The sequence below is a fragment of the Bos indicus x Bos taurus genome, chromosome X (genome assembly GCF_003369695.1).
Source record: "Bos indicus x Bos taurus breed Angus x Brahman F1 hybrid chromosome X, Bos_hybrid_MaternalHap_v2.0, whole genome shotgun sequence".
Taxonomy (NCBI): Eukaryota; Metazoa; Chordata; class Mammalia; order Artiodactyla; family Bovidae; genus Bos; species Bos indicus x Bos taurus.
Genome location: NC_040105.1, coordinates 4,650,302 through 4,667,881, shown reverse-complemented (window position 1 = coordinate 4,667,881; position 17,580 = coordinate 4,650,302). Strand labels below are relative to the sequence as shown.

The following is a 17,580-nucleotide window of genomic DNA, read 5'->3' as shown; positions in this document are numbered from 1 at the left end:
ATGCTTGGAGAAGGCAATGGCACCCCACTCCAGTACTCTTGCCTGGAAAATCCCATGGATGGAGGAGCCTGGTAGGCTGCAGTCCATGGAGTCGAGAAGAGTCGGACACGACTGAGCGACTTCACTTTCACTTTCTACTTTCATGCATTGGAGAAGGAAATGGCAACCCACTCCAGTGTTCTTGCCTGGAGAATCCCAGGGACGGGGGAGCCTGGTTGGCTGCCGTCTATGGGGTCGCAGAGTCAAACACGACTGAAGCAACTTAGCCAGTAGCAGCAGCAGTAACATGCTCATGCGTTCTTTCATGAGAGTATTTCTTAAAACAACACGACACGCTTTTGGCAAATTTCTGGAATGAGAAATCCGAATTAAGAAAAAGAATCCTGCTTGCTTTTCAACTCTGAACCATTCCCAGGGAGGTGGAAGGAATTGTCTTTTTTTTTAAGACAAAGAAAGATTTGCAATCTGAAATAACAGACTCCTCGTGATCCCCCTCATTAGAACTCACTGAAATGCATTCCTTTTTTACAGGTGAGTAATATTCCACTGTGCATATGTACCAAGTGAAGTAAGTCAGAAAGAGAAAGACAAATGTTGTATATTAACACATTTATACGGAACTTAGAAAGGTGGTATCGATGATCGTACATGCAGGGCAGCGAAGGAGACACGGATGTAAAGAACAGACTTTTGGGCTCTGTGGGAGGAGGGGAGGGTGGGATGATTTGAGAGCACAGCATTGAAACATGTACATTACCATATGTGAAATAGGTGACCAGGGCAAGTTCGATGCATGAAGCTGGGTACTCAAAGCCAGTGCCCTGGGACAACCCAGAGAGATGGAGTGGGGAGGGAGGTGGGGGGGCGGTTCAGGATGGGGGGACACACGGTCACCCGTGGCCGATTCATGTGGATGTACGGCAAAGACGACCACAGTATGGTGACGTCATTATGCTCCAAGTGAAATAAATTAATAAATTAAAAAAAATTCTGAAATAGCAGACCGTAAGGAGGAGCTTGGAGAAGGCAATGGCACCCCACTCCAGTACTCCTGCCTGGAAAATCCCAGGGATGGAGGAGCCTGGTAGGCTGCAGTCCATGGGGTCACACAGTGTCGGACACGACTGAAGCGACTTAGCAGCAGCAGCAGCAGCAAGGAGGAGCTTGGGAGATGCTGTCAGAGCTTAGACGTTGTTCAGCGGGGACAAAGACCAGAAGGCAGAGACCACTGTCAGAGAGCCCGAGACTCGCTTACCCACATTTTTCTCCAAAGTGTCTGGACGGCAGGGTCCATGCACCTGGGGGTGGGGGGGGTGGGAGGCGGGGCAGAGTAGACCACTGACCTCCACTCCCGTCGGATCGAGAAAACCCCTGAGCCAAGAGCAGATAGATGCTCAGACATGTTCGCTACAGAGATGAAAGAGAGGCAGCGGGACCACAGCTCCCGTGTACAGATGAGTGAATGAATCCTCACCATGTTGCTGGAGAACGTATAGTGTCTGAAGGTCACCTAGGTATTCTCCACTCAGGAGAACTCTTTGCCCAGAAGGGGCTGGTGGTCCGGACTTGGGAACTCTATCCAGCTGTGCCCTGTCTCCCAGTCTCCTCCGTGACCCCGTTAGGCCTCATCCCTGCATTCCTGAGGTCGCAGGAAATGGGATTCAAACGAAAGTGTGCATGTCACGACCAACACGAGGCACAGATACTGCTTACCCGCAGGGTCAGGCCAACAAAATACAAGGACGGGTGTGAACCACCATTCTCTCGTCATGAAATTCGGCATCGAGATGTAACGGGTATGGGTCGCGGACTGCTTATGTCTGATTGCTCGTGTCTTTTTGGGTATGGGTCGTTGATTGGTTATGTCTGATGGCTCGTGTCTTCATGGCTATGGGTCATGGACTGCTTATGCCTGATTGCTAGTGTCTTCTTGGGTATGGGTCTTGGACTGGTTATGTCTGATGGCTCGTGTCTTTGTGGGTATGGGTCGTTGATTGGTTATGTCTGATGGCTCGTGTCTTCATGGCTATGGGTCATGGACTGCTTATGCCTGATTGCTAGTGTCTTCTTGGATATGGGTCTCGGACTGGTTATGTCTGATGGCTTGTGTCTTTGTGGGTATGGGTCGTGAACTGCTCTGATGGCCTGTGTTTCCCCCACCCCATACCCCCCTGCTCCTGTGAAATAGCATACATTTCACATGCCAGTAATTCTGAATCTGTTAGAGGGGATTTCTTGGACTGCAGAATCTATGAAGTTGGATTTTTAGTTCAGAAACACCGTTCACCCAAGGGACAGCAGAAGCCAAAACAGCGTGCTACAAATGACGGGCTGGAAACACACGGACCGGAGAGGTGTGTCTCAGCTTCGACATTCGCTGAGAGAGCTCACCTAAAGGCGGTCGCACAAAACACATCTGCGAGCCTCTGTTGCTTCTCCTTCAACAGTGATGAGCTTCTAAATATTGCAAGCTTCTCAAAGAAAGACACATATCCATGTACAAACACGGATAGCGTGAAGAGTGATTCATACGTATTTGCAAATAATACTGACAGTAATCGCCTTTCAGAAACCAGAAGATGGCAACTTAACCATCATCCGTGATTGGGCAAGATGCTCTTTTACGCAGGGTAAAAAAAGTGGCATGTGTTAGATTTCAGTAAACACTTAACATTTGATTCACTCTCGTGCGATGCTCTCTAGGGGAAATCCTGGTGGCTGGTGCATCAAGTCAGCGACGCCTTCAGCCGTGGATCACGCTGTCTGAGAGGTCAGCAGCTCACCTGTGCCCCTTCCTGCCCTCCACCACACAGATGTTGGACACTCATTGCCCAGTCATCCATCCACGTGAACAATTGGCCTCGGAAGACGATGTAAGTAACGTCTGTGTCTCTGTTTATTTCAAAGTTGATTCCCGCCCCGGGGGGGAAAGGTGTGTGTGTGTGTGTGTGGAAGGGGGTCTTGGCGGAGTCTCCAGGTGCGTGGGGAGGAGGGAGGAGGCCAGGGCTGCCTTCCCCCAGGGTCGATCCTGGGCGTTCACCCTAATGCTGCCAGCTGGGCGCTCCTCCTACCCCCATGCACCCCCAGACGCTGCCCATAACGGCTAAGGGCTGTGTCTCCCATCCTGGTCCTCCCGGTCACACTGGCAGGAAAGCCCCAGCGATGAGCAGCACAGCTGCAGCCACGGCTTCCACATCAGGTTCCCCAGGGACAGCTGGTTGGGGACGTCCTGAAGGGTCCGGGCGTGGCGGGCTGCCGCCTCCTGCATGGCCTCCAGGATCTCCCAGAACCGCGGCTCCGATGTCGGGGTTAACGGGTTTCTCTCCCGGGGGTCTCTGGAAATCTCAAACAGCAGGGGCGGGTCGTGGTAGGTGACATACTGCCCGTAACAGAAACACACGTGTGTGTCAAAGCATCCGTTGGCGCCCTCCGGGGAGAACTTGGGGGTGAAGAAAAAGGCTTTCCAGATGGACGTGCCTGTGGTGGGACAAGCAGAGAAGCGGGTGTGGTGGGAACAGGGTCGTCATAGTCACCCCCAAAGAGAGCGTGCATGGAAAACCACCCTCTGGGTGCTTCAAGAAGGCAGAGACTCAGTTATGGATGGACTGGATTTATCACACTTAAGGCTCAAAAAAGAGTAAGCATCATAGCTAAAAAGAAAAAGCAAGAAAACATGAGTTGTTATCTAACTGCCAAGGAGGAAAAGACAAAGCTGATTATGCAATAGCTGTTATAATGCAAAAACTGGAAAAAAAAAAAACTGATTTATTTTTTTGGACCTCGCCTCTAGGGGGAGCCCGAAAGCTGAAACTGCTGAAGCTGTGGGCCCAGGAGCCCACAATGAGAGAGGCCCCCGCGATGACAAGCCACAACTACAGAAAGGAGCCACACACACACACACACACACAGCAACAAAGACCCAGGGCATCCAGAAATAAATAAAATAAAAAAAGCTTAAAAAATGCAAGTGTTGTGTTCCATTTGTTGCTGTTGTTCAGTCGCTTGGGTGTGTCTGACTCTTTGCAACCCCATGGACTGCAGCACGCCAGGCCTCCCTGTCCATCACCAACTCCTAGAGCTTGCTCAAACTCATGTCCCTTGAGTCAGTGATGCCATCCAACCATCTCATCCTCTGGCACCCCTTCTCCTCCTGCCCTCAATCTTTCCCAGCATCAGGGTCTCTTCCAATGACTAAATAGCCAATATTAAAATTTTAGAAAAAAAAAAAATTGATTTACAAACAAATGTGAAAGATTGTTTTACTGTTTATCTTACGATGCTATGACTTTCTGAGAGCTGGCTCTGATAGAGGTCTAGAGACTGCATCCTGGGTAGAAAAAGGTGGCAGATGAAAACAGAGTTGACGTGTATAAACCAAGTGAAATTAGGTTCAGGCTGAAAATGTCCTTTTCCGCTTTATACTTCCAGCTTTTCTATAGAAAACCATAGAGACCGTCCCCCTAGAAAGCATCGCACACCTACTTAATTCACTCTGATCATCTGTTTGTGTCATGGAAACGCTGGTTTTGTAATTGCACATACCGAGTGCTCACCCACGATCTAAATGCAAAATGAATTAATTGACCACACAAGACAATTACCACGGGTGTCCACATTCTCCCCAAAAAGCCCCTGACCCCAAACAAGTATATTCGAGTGCGAGTAAGGGTAAATATTCCCTGGAGGAGGGCATGGCAACCCACTCCAGTATTCTCACCTGGAGAATCCCATGGACAGACGAGCCTGGTGGACTACGGTCCATGGGGTCACACAAAATTGGACATGACTGAGCGACTGAGCATGCACACACGCAGGTTTAAGGACCAGTCAGTAAATAAACCTTAAGCATTCTTACAGGGAGCAGACACGCAGCTCAGACAAGTGTAGAACTAAGAATTAATTTTTCTGAAGATTTGTTTGGTATGCCATCGAGGTGTCTGCCTTTATAGCACCCAATCTGGATTTTTAAAACCTTTTTATAAAACGATACATTGTGTATTCTCTGCATAATTTGTTTACACCACTTTGGGTTTGCTCAAATGCATTTTATTGCATGTGCCAGGCTCCTCTGTCCTCGGAATTTTCCAGGCAAGAATATAGTGGAGCAGGTTGCCATGCCCTCCTCCAGGGGATCTTCCTGACCCAGTGACTGAACCTGCATCCCTTGAGTCTCCTGCATTGGCAGGAAGGTTCTTTACCACTGTGCCACCTGGGAAGGCCTAGGTTTATAGGATATGAAGCCTTAGCTCAGGGTCTGTTCTGTTGTTCACCAGGAAACCAAGAATCGACACTGTCAAAGGTGTCATTTCAATGAAAGGAGGTACCCTGCATTTCTACTATGTCTGTTTAATCCTATGTTTCAAATTTATTTTGAGGACGTATTTCACCTGGGATTTCTCCATATACTACTAAAAATCTTTTGAGTTAAAAAACTTTTTTGTTTATTGTTAAAATTCCAGTGCACTCTGAAAAAGGTTGTTTTCTGTCTCTGTCACAGATAAATATTTTGACCACCACGGAATCTTAAACTCAGCTACAATTGAGATTCAATGACCAGAGGAAGGAATTATTAAACTTTACAGTGAGAATGCAGGGAAACTACAGGCAGCATTTTTTTCAAAAACAAAACTACATAGTGATGGGAACAATAATTTGACTTCAGTTTAAATGATGCTTTAAAGTTTAAGAGAAAGTGAAAGTCACTCAGTCGTGTCTGACTCTTTGCGACCCCATGGATCATATACAGTCTATGGAATTCTCCAGGCCAGAACACTGGAGTGGGTCGCCTTTCCCTTCTCCAGGGGATCTTCCCAACCCAGGGGTCAAAGCCAGGTCTCCCGCATTGCAGGCGGATTCCTTACCAGCTGAGCCACCAGGGAAGCTCAAAATTTAAGAGAGTTACAGCTAAACCGAAAAGATGTCAGTGACTTATTACAGTTGCAGGAGGGCTTTGTCACTGTCATATGAAGTGCTACGGAGTTCACTATTTACCTCTGAAACATTTTTATGTAGAATCACAGCTTAACAGGGGGCTTCCCTGGAAGCTCAGATGGTAAAGAATCTGCTTGCAGTGAGGGAGACCTGGGTTCGATCCCTGGGTGGGGAAGATCCCTTGGAGAAGGAAATGGCAACCCACTCCAGTATTCTTGGCTGGAGAATCCCATGGACAGAGGAGCCTGGCGGGCTACAGTCTGCAGGGTCGCAAAGCGTCAGACACGACAGGAGTGACTAACACTTTCACAGGTTAAAAAAAAAAGTGACTCACTTTCTTTTCATTCACAAGAAAAGAAAGCTTCCAGTCCTTTGACAAAGTGGCAAATAGAATTTAATCGAGAACAGCCTGACTCCTGAGCTGGACCCCGAATTCAACCCTTTCCAAGCTTCAGATAAGCGACGGTGCCCTGAGATTCGCTGGGGCTCTGAGGGGCGTGTGAAGCCCAGGACAGGTACCACTGTTGTGATCTTGATAGCTTTCAGGGACTTGGCCACAAGAAAGGGTTCTGAGGTCCCCTGGCAGACAAGCCTCGAGAATGAGCACTCGGGGGCCCCAAGAACAAACAGGGGGACGATGCAAAGCCCACTGGGCTGTCCACAGAGGCATCAGAAGAACATTCTGCAGATAAAAGATGCTTAATCCCTCCCAACACATGCCAGTCTGCTTTGCAAATCACATCCCCCTTTATGCAAGGATTCTTGTGGGTCTAGACCCATGACAAGCCTCCTAGGGATACATCCCTTATTCTGAGCTTGAAATGGTGTCTTGTCTTGGTGGCTCATTGAGTACAATCTACTTGAACTCTCCCGCCCCCTCTATTGGCTCTGACAGGGTGGGTTCCAACCCTAGCTATGCTATCTCCTAGCTGTGGGATGCTGGGCATGGCTGTTAACCTCTCAGGCTCTCGTCTCCTTTTCTGATTTGCTGTTGTGTAGCTGCTCAGTTGTGTCCAACTCTTTTGCGACCCCACTGACTGTAGACCGCCAGGCTCCTCTGTCCATGGAATTCTCCAGCCAAGGATACGGGAGTGGGTTGCCATTCCCTTCTCTAGTGGATCTTCCCCGACCCAGGGATCGAACCCAGGTCTCCTGCATTGCAGGCAGACTCTTTACCTTCTGAGCCACCAGGGGAGCCCGCCTTTGAATGTAAAGCTGCCAGCAGTCTAAGACGAGGCCACTGCTTTCCAGCTGTTCTTCAACCTGTTGCCACTGCAATACAAGTCTTAAGACACTTTTCCTCATCCCCGCCATCTTCAGGATTCTTCAAGAACATGAACAACAAAATTTAAAGGGCTTCCACACACCGACTCTTAATTTATCACTCAGATTTTGATGGCCCTTGATGAATGTGGTTTAACTGCTTGTCTTGGCAAGATTAATTCTGTATGCATGGGGGACTCCATGTATATATCATAACAACCAAATATAGTCATTTGGGGGTTTTTGGTCTTAGCAGCATTTCCCACCACAAACTGCCACCTTGGGGTGCTTCGAGAGGTATTGCAGGGACTTCCCTGGTGGCTCAGTGGTAAAGAGTGCACCTGCCAAGGCCGGGGACACAGGTTGGATCCCTGATTTGTGAAGATTCCCTCGTGCCTTGGGGCAACCAAGGCTGGTAGCCTCAACTTCTGAGGCCACGTGCTGTAGCTAGTGACGCTCACACACCCAAGAGCCTGTGCTCCACGAGATAAAAGCAGGCACCAAAACAAGACAGTAGCCCGCACAGCAACGAAGACCCAGCACGGACAAAAATAAAGAAAATAAAATTATCTTTTTTAAAAAGAAAAACAAGAAGCATTTCAAAGACTGCTCTGTTTCCCCCTGCTCTGAGCCACCCATACCGTCCCCTGGGACCCTCAGCTGACCCCCCTCAGTAATCTTGATGTCATCTACCGAACGTGTTACAGGGAAGGGCGGATTTCGGTTCCTCCTTGGATCTGTTTCTTTGCCTTTAACCATTGCTCTTCATCGCTTTGATTATTCTAATCATTCATTGGAAGGACTGTTGCTGAAGTTGAAGCTCCAACACCTAAAGTGAAGAGCCAACTCATTGGAAAAGACTCTGATGCTGAGAAAAACTGAGGGCAAAGGAGAAGGGGGCGACAGAGGATGAGATGGTTGGATGGCATCACCGACTCGATGGACATGAGTCTGAGCAAACTCCGGGAGCTGGTGGTGGACAGGGAGACCTGGCGTGATGCAGTCCATGGGGTCGCAAAGAGTCAGACACAACTCAGCTGCAGCAGTTACTTTATAGACTTATGTTTATCTTCTCAAAACTCTGTACCAAAATACCACAGCCAAAAACATCTACCAGTCTTTCAAGACACATTTGACCATAAAATCCAGTTGCCATTACATTGACTTTATACTAACATGGATACCTAAGTCAAAACTCAAAGCCACACTTTTTGAATACATGCTGAACAGGAAATTTAAGCTCAAAATTCCCATCATCACTAACCAAAGTTATCCGTGTTCTAATAATGCTTTTGTGAGTTCTCCTAAAATGTAATGGCAATAATGATCTCAGATGATGATAAACTTAAGCCGCTCAATGTGCTGAGACAACTAAATTACAGAATCATTAGAATTATAGAATTATTTAATTATAGAGAAGACACTGTACATAAAAGCTGAAAGGGATTCATGTTTTAAGAGAGTAGACAGCGTTCTGGCTCTAATGTTTTGGAAAAAATGAGTTTTTAACAAGTCTGGAATTGTAAGTTAGTGAAAGTGTCAGTAGCTCAGTCGTGTCCGACTCTTTGCGACCCCGTGGACTGTAGCCCGCCAGGTTCCTCTGACCGTGGGATTTTCCAGGCAAGAATACTAGAGCCGGTTGCTATTTCCTTCTCCAGGGGGATCTTTCTGACCCAGGGGTCGAACCCGGGTCTCCCGCATCACAGGCAGGTTCTTTACTGTCTGAGCCACCAGGGAAGCCTATGTACGTGATCATTTTTAAAACCAGTGCTCACTCTTAGGGAAAAAAATAAATGAAGACTTCTCATCACCTCAATGTGCTGAGACAACCAAGTTACAGAATCATTAAAATTACAGAATTGTTCAATTATTATAGAGAAGACACTGTATATAAAAGCCAAAAGGGATTCATATTTTAAGAGTAGAAACAGCATTCTGGCCCCAATACTCAATGATTATGGAGAATACATTGTATATAAAAGCTGAAAGGGATTCATGTTTTAAAAGAGTAGAAACAGCATTCTGGCTGTAATATTTTGGAAAAAATGAGTATTTAACAAGTCTGGAATTGTAATAGGTAGTAAAAGCATCAATTGCTCAGTCATGTCCAATTCTTTGTGACCCCATGGACTGTATGCAGCCCACCAGGCTCCTCTGTCCATGGGATTCTCCAGGCAAGAACACTGGAGTGGGTTGCCATTCCCTTCTCCAGGGGGGTCTTCCCGACCCAGGAATAGAACCTGGGTCTCCTGCTTTATAGGTGGATTCTTCACTGTCTGAGCCACCAGGGAAATCTACGCATCTAACCTCATCAAGACAAACACGAGTTGGATCTCCCCAATGCTGCCACTCCATTCTAGTAGACAGGTACCAGTGTCCTGCTGGAAAGCTCTAGCTTCTCTGAGCGAGGAACACGGTCGACATCTGCTGTGTCTGCCAGTTGCCATGGTATAGACGCTCCCCACAAGGCTGACTTCCAGGTAGGAATGTGTTCCCCACAAGCTGCTGAGATTCCTCAGCTGTCAGGAGCTGGCTCTGACTCACTGCTGCCCTGGCACTACATTTACAAACCCTGAGCCTAAATGTCTCTCTTCTTTTCTAACCAAGTATCTGGAGTTCAAGATACTTTGGCGCTCAAGGTGGCAATACCATTGCCTTTAAGAATTATGGAAAGCGTCCCCCAGGTGGTGATGACCACAGACTCCTATGAGCATAGATCTCAGATGATCCAAGCCCATCTCTTCTAAACAGTAGTAGTTCAACGTCTGTGAATTGTCCACAGTCTCCTACCAACTTAGATCTGAGATGATCCAAGTGATGTCCTCCAACTAGACTGCTTTAAGTTCTATGCTGACCCACAGTCTCCTGCCGATATAGATCCAGAAGCGAAAACAGAGCGGGACCTTAAGGTCCTCAGCTCGCCTTTTGTCTGTGAAAAGCCTTGAGCCAAAGAATACGTTTAGTCAGAGTTCAAGCAAATTCAAGGAAAGCTCAAAGGCTTTGTGGAGAAGGGAATGGCAACCCACTCTAGGATTCTTGCTTGGAGAATCTCATGCACAGAGGAGCTTGGCGGGTTGCAGTCCATGGGGTTTCAAAGAGTCAGACATGACTGAGTGACTTCACTTTCACTTTTCACTTTCATGCACTGGAGAAGGAAATGACAACCCACTCCAGTGTTCTTGCCTGGAGAATCCCAGCAACGGGGGAGCCTGGCGGGCTACAGTCCATGGGGTTGCAAAGAGTCGGACACGACTGCAGTGACTTAGCACCAAAGGCTATATAGATAATATTCTGAGCCAGGTCTCATAAGCTGCTTTATAGATAGTGAAACCCCCACCAGGGGGAAGATGTTAACTCCATGACAGCCAGACCGTAGCCATGATCTAAGCTGCACTAATTCCCAGAACTGGCCTCAAAGAAATGGAAACCAATCAACCCTGGGACTGAAGAGACTGCTCTGCTCCGCTAAGTCATCTCAGTCCTATCTGACCCTTGGCGACGCCATGGACTGCAGCCCTCCAAACTTCTCTGTCGCTGGAATTCTCCAGGCAAGAATCCTGGAGTGGGTTGCCATACCCTCCTCCAGGGGATTGTCCCCGTCTAAGGATCGTGTCCTGCATCGGCAGGTGGGTTCCTTACCGCTAGCACCACTGGCGGTAGTGAGACTGAAAGTTGAACTGTACCTAAAAGAATCAAGATGATCCTGATCAGACCACTGACAATCAGTTCAAGATGACCATCAGGGCTGACTGTGCTGTTTCTGCAAGGAACCTCCCTCCCTCTGTCTATAAAAGCTTTTACATTCTGACTGTCAGAGAGTCAGCCTTTGGACAGATGTCCTCCCGCCAACCGCCCCTGGCTGAGAGCATCCCAAATAAAGCAAGATGCGTGTATCTTCCTTCCCACCACCCTGCCCTCTCCAGCACCCAGACTCCACTTTCGATTACGAGAAGATCTAAGCCATCTCTTCCAGCTAGTACTCATGCAGTACCAGTAACCCATTCATGTAGTGCTAGTAATCTAAACGCAGGGCCGCCTCTTCCAACTAGGACTCATGCAGGAGTAGTAATCCTCACGGGCAAGGGACACCTCCTGAAACAACTCTGCATTCCCGGGGGTTTGCCCAGCCTGCAGCTCCCCCGTGACCTAAGAGGCAAGCAACTCCCGGGCAGAGAACTCAGTATGTTTTGCTCACCGACAGGTGTCCAGTCCAGCAGGTGCCACACAGTAGATGCTCAATAAATACGTGTAGAACAAATGAGCAGACAAAGATACTGAGCAAACAGCTGCAGGGAGCCACGAGGGACAGCCACAGCGGCCACCACCGAGCCTGAGTTTCAGGGCACGATCTCCAAAGGAGACAAGATGACTAATTAAAAAAGAGAAACCCAGGGTTTCCTCAGACCCGTTGACTAGATGGATGATTCCGGCATTGAAAGACTGTCATTTTCCCTCCTCTGTCGCTCGCTCGAGGCAGAAGACGGCAATGAGCTGCTTAAGAGGAAATGTCCTTGTGTCTGTTTCAGCAGCAAATTTGATCCCCGGGCCTGCTGCCTCTCAGCATCTGGGTCTGCTTTTTCTCACTCACCCCTATTTTCTGCCCCTTCCTGTTTATTTCTCCACATAACTGTGTTTCCCCAGCCCCTGATCCAATATGTTCCTTCCGGCCCCTGTAAGTGGAGGTGGCTGGCTTTACTTAAATGCTATTCGTCAAGGTTCAGGACGTCTTTAAACAGCCAAGAGCCCAGGAAACTTGGTTCTTTCAGGCTCAGGATAAAAGGAAGCGGGAACGTGGACACACTGCTACGTTTAAGACGCATAACCGACAAGGACCTACTGTATAGCACGGACAACTCTGCTCAGAATTATGCAGCAAGCTACATGGGAAAAGCACGTGAAAAGGAACAGATGCGTGTATGTGTATCACTAAATCACGGCGCTGTATACAGGAAACTGAGGTAACACTGTTCCTCAAGTATACGTCAATATAAAACAAAAAGCTAAAAAAATACAGATGGGGAGGACCACATGTCTCCTTTATGAGACGGCTCAGATTTAAAAGAGATGGTTGGATGGCATCACCGACTCAATGGACATGAGTTTGAGGAAACTCCAAGAGATGGTGATGGACAGGGAGGCCTGGCGTGCTGCAGTCCATGGGGTCGCAAAGAGCTGGACACAAGTGAGTGACTGAACTGAAATGACTCAGATTTAAATGCTGCCAGCTGTTTACTCACCAAGTCACATCCGACTCTTTGCGACCACATGGACTGCAGCTCACCAGGCTCCTCTGTCCGTGGGATTTCCCAGGCAAGAATATTGGAGTGGGTTGCCATTTTTCCTCCCCCCAAAATGCTGCCAATTAACCTGAAAAAACAGACAGCATGCTACGGATGTTAGGAGTGATGGACACGTGGATGAGATAGGTAAATAGGGTCCTTCCAAGCCTAGAATTGAGAGCGTGCGATTTTGCTACATTCATCTTCCGGAAGTTATCAGAAGGAAGTCATACAGATTTAAAATGTAAAATCTTCCAGAAGTTATCTCAGGGCACTCTTCCAGATTTAAAGTATAAAACTTCCAAGGGTAAACCTGGTCTGATTTCTGTGGACAAAGGAAGGATCACAATCTTCCACTTGAAAAATAATGGAGCAGCTGCTCTTTAAATGCTGTCTTGGGTAACTCGGCTGGGTGACGAGGATGGGGCCAGGAATGCACTGAAATCCATTATGAGCATCCCCTGAATTTAAGAATGAGCCACCAGCTGGTGGCGTGGTGACCAGATGCTCTGGGAGAATCTCGCCTCTGGGAGCAGAACCCAGAACATGCTACAGAAAAGGAGAGCTTCATTCCCTCTCTCAAGAGGTAACTGAGACTCTAACATCAGCGTCGATCTCTAAGATATACAGTAGGGGTATAATAGGTCCTGGGTTCCCACAGACGCCTAGGCATCTCAGTGATGTGATGGTGTTGGTTCAGTCGCTCAGTCGTGTCCAACTCTTTGTGACCCCATGGACTGCAGCACGCCAGGCCTCCCTGTCCATCACCAATTCCTGGAGTTTACCCAAACTCATGTCCATTGAGTCAGTGATGCCATCCAACCATTTCATCCTCTGTTGTCCCCTTCTCCTCCCGCCTTCAATCTTTCCCAGAATCAGGGTCTTTTCTAAAGAGTCAGTTGTTTGCATCACACGTCCAAAGTATTGGAGCTTCAGCTTCAGCATCAGTCCTTCCAATGACTCTTCAGGACCGATTCCGTTTAGGATGGACTGGTTGGATCTCCTTGTACTGTAATTTAACATTTACATTATGAAAACCAGATGTGGGACTATCGCTACACGTATGATAATCACTTGATTTCACTTGGTCCTTTAGGCTCGTTAGACATGCAGCCGTTGGGCTGTCTGTGGTGGTTCGGTGGTTAAGAATCTGCCTGGCCATGCAGGAGATGCAGGTTTCATCCCTGGTCCAGGAAGATCCCACTTGCCGTGGAACAACTGAACCTGTGTGCCTCAACTACTGAACCTGTGCTCAAGAGCCAAGGAGCCACAATTATTGAGCCCAGGGGCCGCAACCACTGAAGCCTGAGTGCCCTAGAGCTGGTGCCCTGCAAAAAGAGAACCCACCGCAATCAGAAGCTTGCGAACTGTGAGCAGAGAGCGGCCCCTGCTCGCCGAAACTACAGAAAGCCTCCGCAAAGCCACAGACACCCAGTGCAACCAAAAACACATACCTGAATAAAGAAAAATTTTCAATAAAAGGAAATGCACTTTTATATCTGCTGTCGGCAGACCCAGAGTATGAGTACATCTTGTCACTGACACAGACGTAAAATACACTGGGTCTGCGAACCACGATGACATCAACACATCAGAGCATTGTCTTAAACATCTACGGCCAGCAGACACACACAGAGAATCTGTGACCAACCAGACGGACAGATCGGTGGGTGACGACCCACCACCTTTGAGGCTCAGGGTACAAGGTCAGGTAGACATCTGAAAGCCACCCAGCACCAGTGGAAAGCTAGAAGACTGCAGGCAGGGGAGATGGCATTTGAGGGGCATCACGGGAGGTGGGTAAGCATTAACCAGGAAGGAAAAGAAAGTCATTCGAAGCAGAGGGAACCGAAACAGAGACCAGCCACGCCAGAGCAGAGGGACTCTTGGGCAGAAACTCAGACGGAAGGTGGGACCAGGAGACGCAGCTGGGTGGCTGGCGGAGCGGGAAGGAAGTAGCTTCAGAACCCTGCCGACCACCTGGCACGTCCTCTGCCCCCTCAGGAGGAAGGAGCCAGAAAGCACTGGCATAGAGCTGGGCGACTGCCCTGGTCTGCCGAGACAACTGGGGTAACCAGCAGGCTCAAGAGAAGAGAGTAGGAACAGGAGGAAGGAGAAATCAAACCCAGCTTCTTTGCGGCGGGGAAGGGTGCATCTCGTGAGAGCAATGCCCGCTTGCGGTTTTATTCTCTTCCCCTGCCCCTCCCTGATGGCACGCAGCCCTCAAAGCGAGGTGGGGAAAGATACACAAGAGGAGAGACGCGTCTACTCACTGTTGGGTGGGTGCCAGCGCACGGCGTTCAGGTAGGAGTTGCAGTAGTGGAAGAGAAACTCGTGCTCCGATCGCTGGGTCCGCATCTGAAGCAAGGGCATCAGGTCCCGGCCGTCGATGACCCTGGGGGATGAAGCAGGTGGGACGTCAGGTGGCCATGTCTGCCAGGGGGCTCAGACACCCTGGCTTGTCTGAGTTATCCTTCAGTACACGAAGGCGTGATGGGGCTACAAGGTGGTCGTTCAGCAAGGAATGCTGACTGACCATCACCGGGCACTGTATGCCACGTAGGGAGGCAGGTCCACTCTGCTCACACATGAACTCATTTCATCCTCAAAGCGAGAGTGTGAGTTGGGACCGTGATACGGAGACATGGAGTGATTCGCCCAATGTCATCAGTGTCACACGTCCGTGGGGTGGACCCACTCATGGGCATATACCCCAGAAAAAAAAAAAAAAACCCTAATTCAAAAAGACACAGACACTCCAGTGTTCACCACAGCCCTATTTACAGCAGCCAGGACATGCAAGCAACCCAGATGTCCACCGACAGATGAACTGATAAAGACGATGTGCCGCATGTATACCGCAGAATACTACTCAGCCATGAAAAAGAACAAAGCTGCCTCATTTATAGAAATGTGGACGGACCCAGCGTCTGTCATACACAGTGAAGTAAGTCACAAAGAGGGAAACAAATACTGTCTATGAAGGCAGACATATGGAATCGAGAAGGATGGTGCTGATGAACCCATTTGCAAAGCAGAAACAGAGGTGCAGAACTAGAGAACCGACTTGGGGACACAGGAGGGGAAGAAGGGGGTGGGATGACCTTCTGCTGGTTCTGCACCCACTTTTCTGCTTATTGCCTTGGCAGCTTTATTCACAAACTCCAGATCTGTTGAAAACAAGAATCTCTGACAATCTGCCTTTAAGAAAAAGATAACATATATAGTAGCATGGGGCCACTTAAACTGGATAGACTTCAATGAAAACAAAGTTCTAAGTCCCAACGAAGCGATTTGCAAATAATGATGATGATGATATCAAATGCCCCGAGGATGGAAATATACTTAGACACATTTACATACTACACACACATGTGGCAGGCATGTTTATGCTCTCAAAGGTAAGCATATCTCTTCAGTGGTTATACCAAAAGGCGGAAGTTTCCAGATGGCAAGGGATAACTGTAATACAACGAGTGATGAGCAAAATAAGACTGTTTGGAGGTTTGTCGTTTAGTCGCTAGGTCGTGTCCGACTCTTTGCGACCCCATGAAATGCAGCCCACCAGGCTCCTCTGTCCATGGGATCTCCCAGGCAACAATACCAGAGTGGGTTTCCACTTCCTACTCCAGGGGATCTTCCCGACCCAGGTCTCAAACCTATGTCTCCTGCACTGGCTGGCAGATTCTTTACCACTGAGCCACGTGGGAACTCCCTTTTGGAGGTTAAGTAAAGGAAAAAAAAAAAAAAAAGTCTAAACTTTTGTTTTGAGTGAAACATACATTAACACCCACTGGAGAAATTGAAGGCATTGACGCTCTGAGGCCACTGCCTCTGAGACCTGGGGCAGAAAGACACCGGCAAAGAGTGAGATTGTTGAATTTGAGGGTTTTCTTTCTCTGATTGAAAACACTCCCAAGACAAACATCATAATGCTAATGCTTATATGTGGAATCTGAAAAAAAAAAAAAGGCGTAAATGAACTTACCTACAAAGCAGAAACAGAGTCACAAATGTAGAAAACAAATCTATAGCTGCCAAAGAGGGGAAACGGGGGAGGGATCCATTGGAAGCCTAGTATTGACGATACACAGTACCGTATACAAAAGTGAAAGAGAGTGAAAGTCGCTCAGTCGTCTTTGGCTCTTTGCGACTCTATAGTCCGTGGAATTCCCCAGGCCAGAATACTGGAGTCGGTAGCCTTTCCCTTCTCCGGGGGCTCTTCCTGACCCAGGGATCGAACCCAGGTCTCCCACATTGCAGGTAGATTTTTTACCAGCTGAGCCACCAGTGAAGCCCAAGAACACTGGAGTGATTAGCCTATCCCTTCTCCAGCGGATCTTCCCCACTCAGGAATCGAACCGGGGTCTCCTCCATTGCAGGTAGATTCTTAACCAGCTGAGTTATCAGGGAAGCCATATATTCAACAGATACTAATAAGGACCTACGGTATAGCACAGGGGACTCTACTCAGTACCCTGTAATAATCTATATGGGAAAAGAATCTGAAAAAGAATAGATCATACTGATGACTCCATGGTAATGAATCCGCCTGAAATGCAGGAGACATGGGAGACTCGGGTTCGATCCCTGGGTCCGAAGATCCCCTGGAGGAGGAAACGGCAACCCACTCCGACATTCTTGCCTTGGAAAATCCCATGGACAGAGGAGCCTGGAGGGCTGCAGTCCATGGGGTCGCAAAGAGGACTGAAGCGACTGAGCACACAGCACATGTATAAACGAACCACTTTGCTGCACAGCAGAAAACTAACACCACACTGTAAATGAACTACATTCCAACAAAAGCTTAAAAAAAAAGAGAAAAACCCCAACACTCTATGTCCATCCTTTCCTACCATGAGAAACTGGAACTTAAAAAAAAATTATTTAATTTAATCGGAGGCTAATTACTTTACCATATTGTGGTGGGTTTTGCCATACGTTGACATGAGTCAGCCACAGGTGGACACGTGTCCCCCATCCTAAGCCCCCGTCCCACCTCCCTCCCCATCTCATTGCTCACCGTTGTCCCAGAGCACCAGCTTTGAGTGCCCTGCTTCATGCATCGAAGTCATTGGGCATGCATGCCCAATCATGCATTGCCCTA

The 17,580-nt window shown here is 48.3% G+C and overlaps 1 protein-coding gene across 5 annotated transcripts in view; it reads right to left on the bottom strand.

Moving 5' to 3' along the window:
- Positions 1–212: 212 nt before the first annotated feature.
- Positions 213–17,580, bottom strand: part of STS (steroid sulfatase) — a 164,293-nt gene continuing 146,925 nt past the window's right edge. For 4 of the 5 annotated variants that reach the window (XM_027533072.1, XM_027533074.1, XM_027533073.1 and 1 more), the window contains 2 exons: positions 14,747–14,868; positions 2,875–3,477 (listed from right to left, as the gene is read on the bottom strand). In XM_027533072.1, coding sequence (XP_027388873.1) covers positions 3,104–3,477; positions 14,747–14,868 — 496 coding nt within the window. In that variant the 3' untranslated portion in view covers positions 2,875–3,103. Of the gene's footprint in view, positions 350–2,874; positions 3,478–14,746; positions 14,869–17,580 lie in introns of those variants that run through there. The other variant, XM_027533076.1, reaches the window with a different exon arrangement.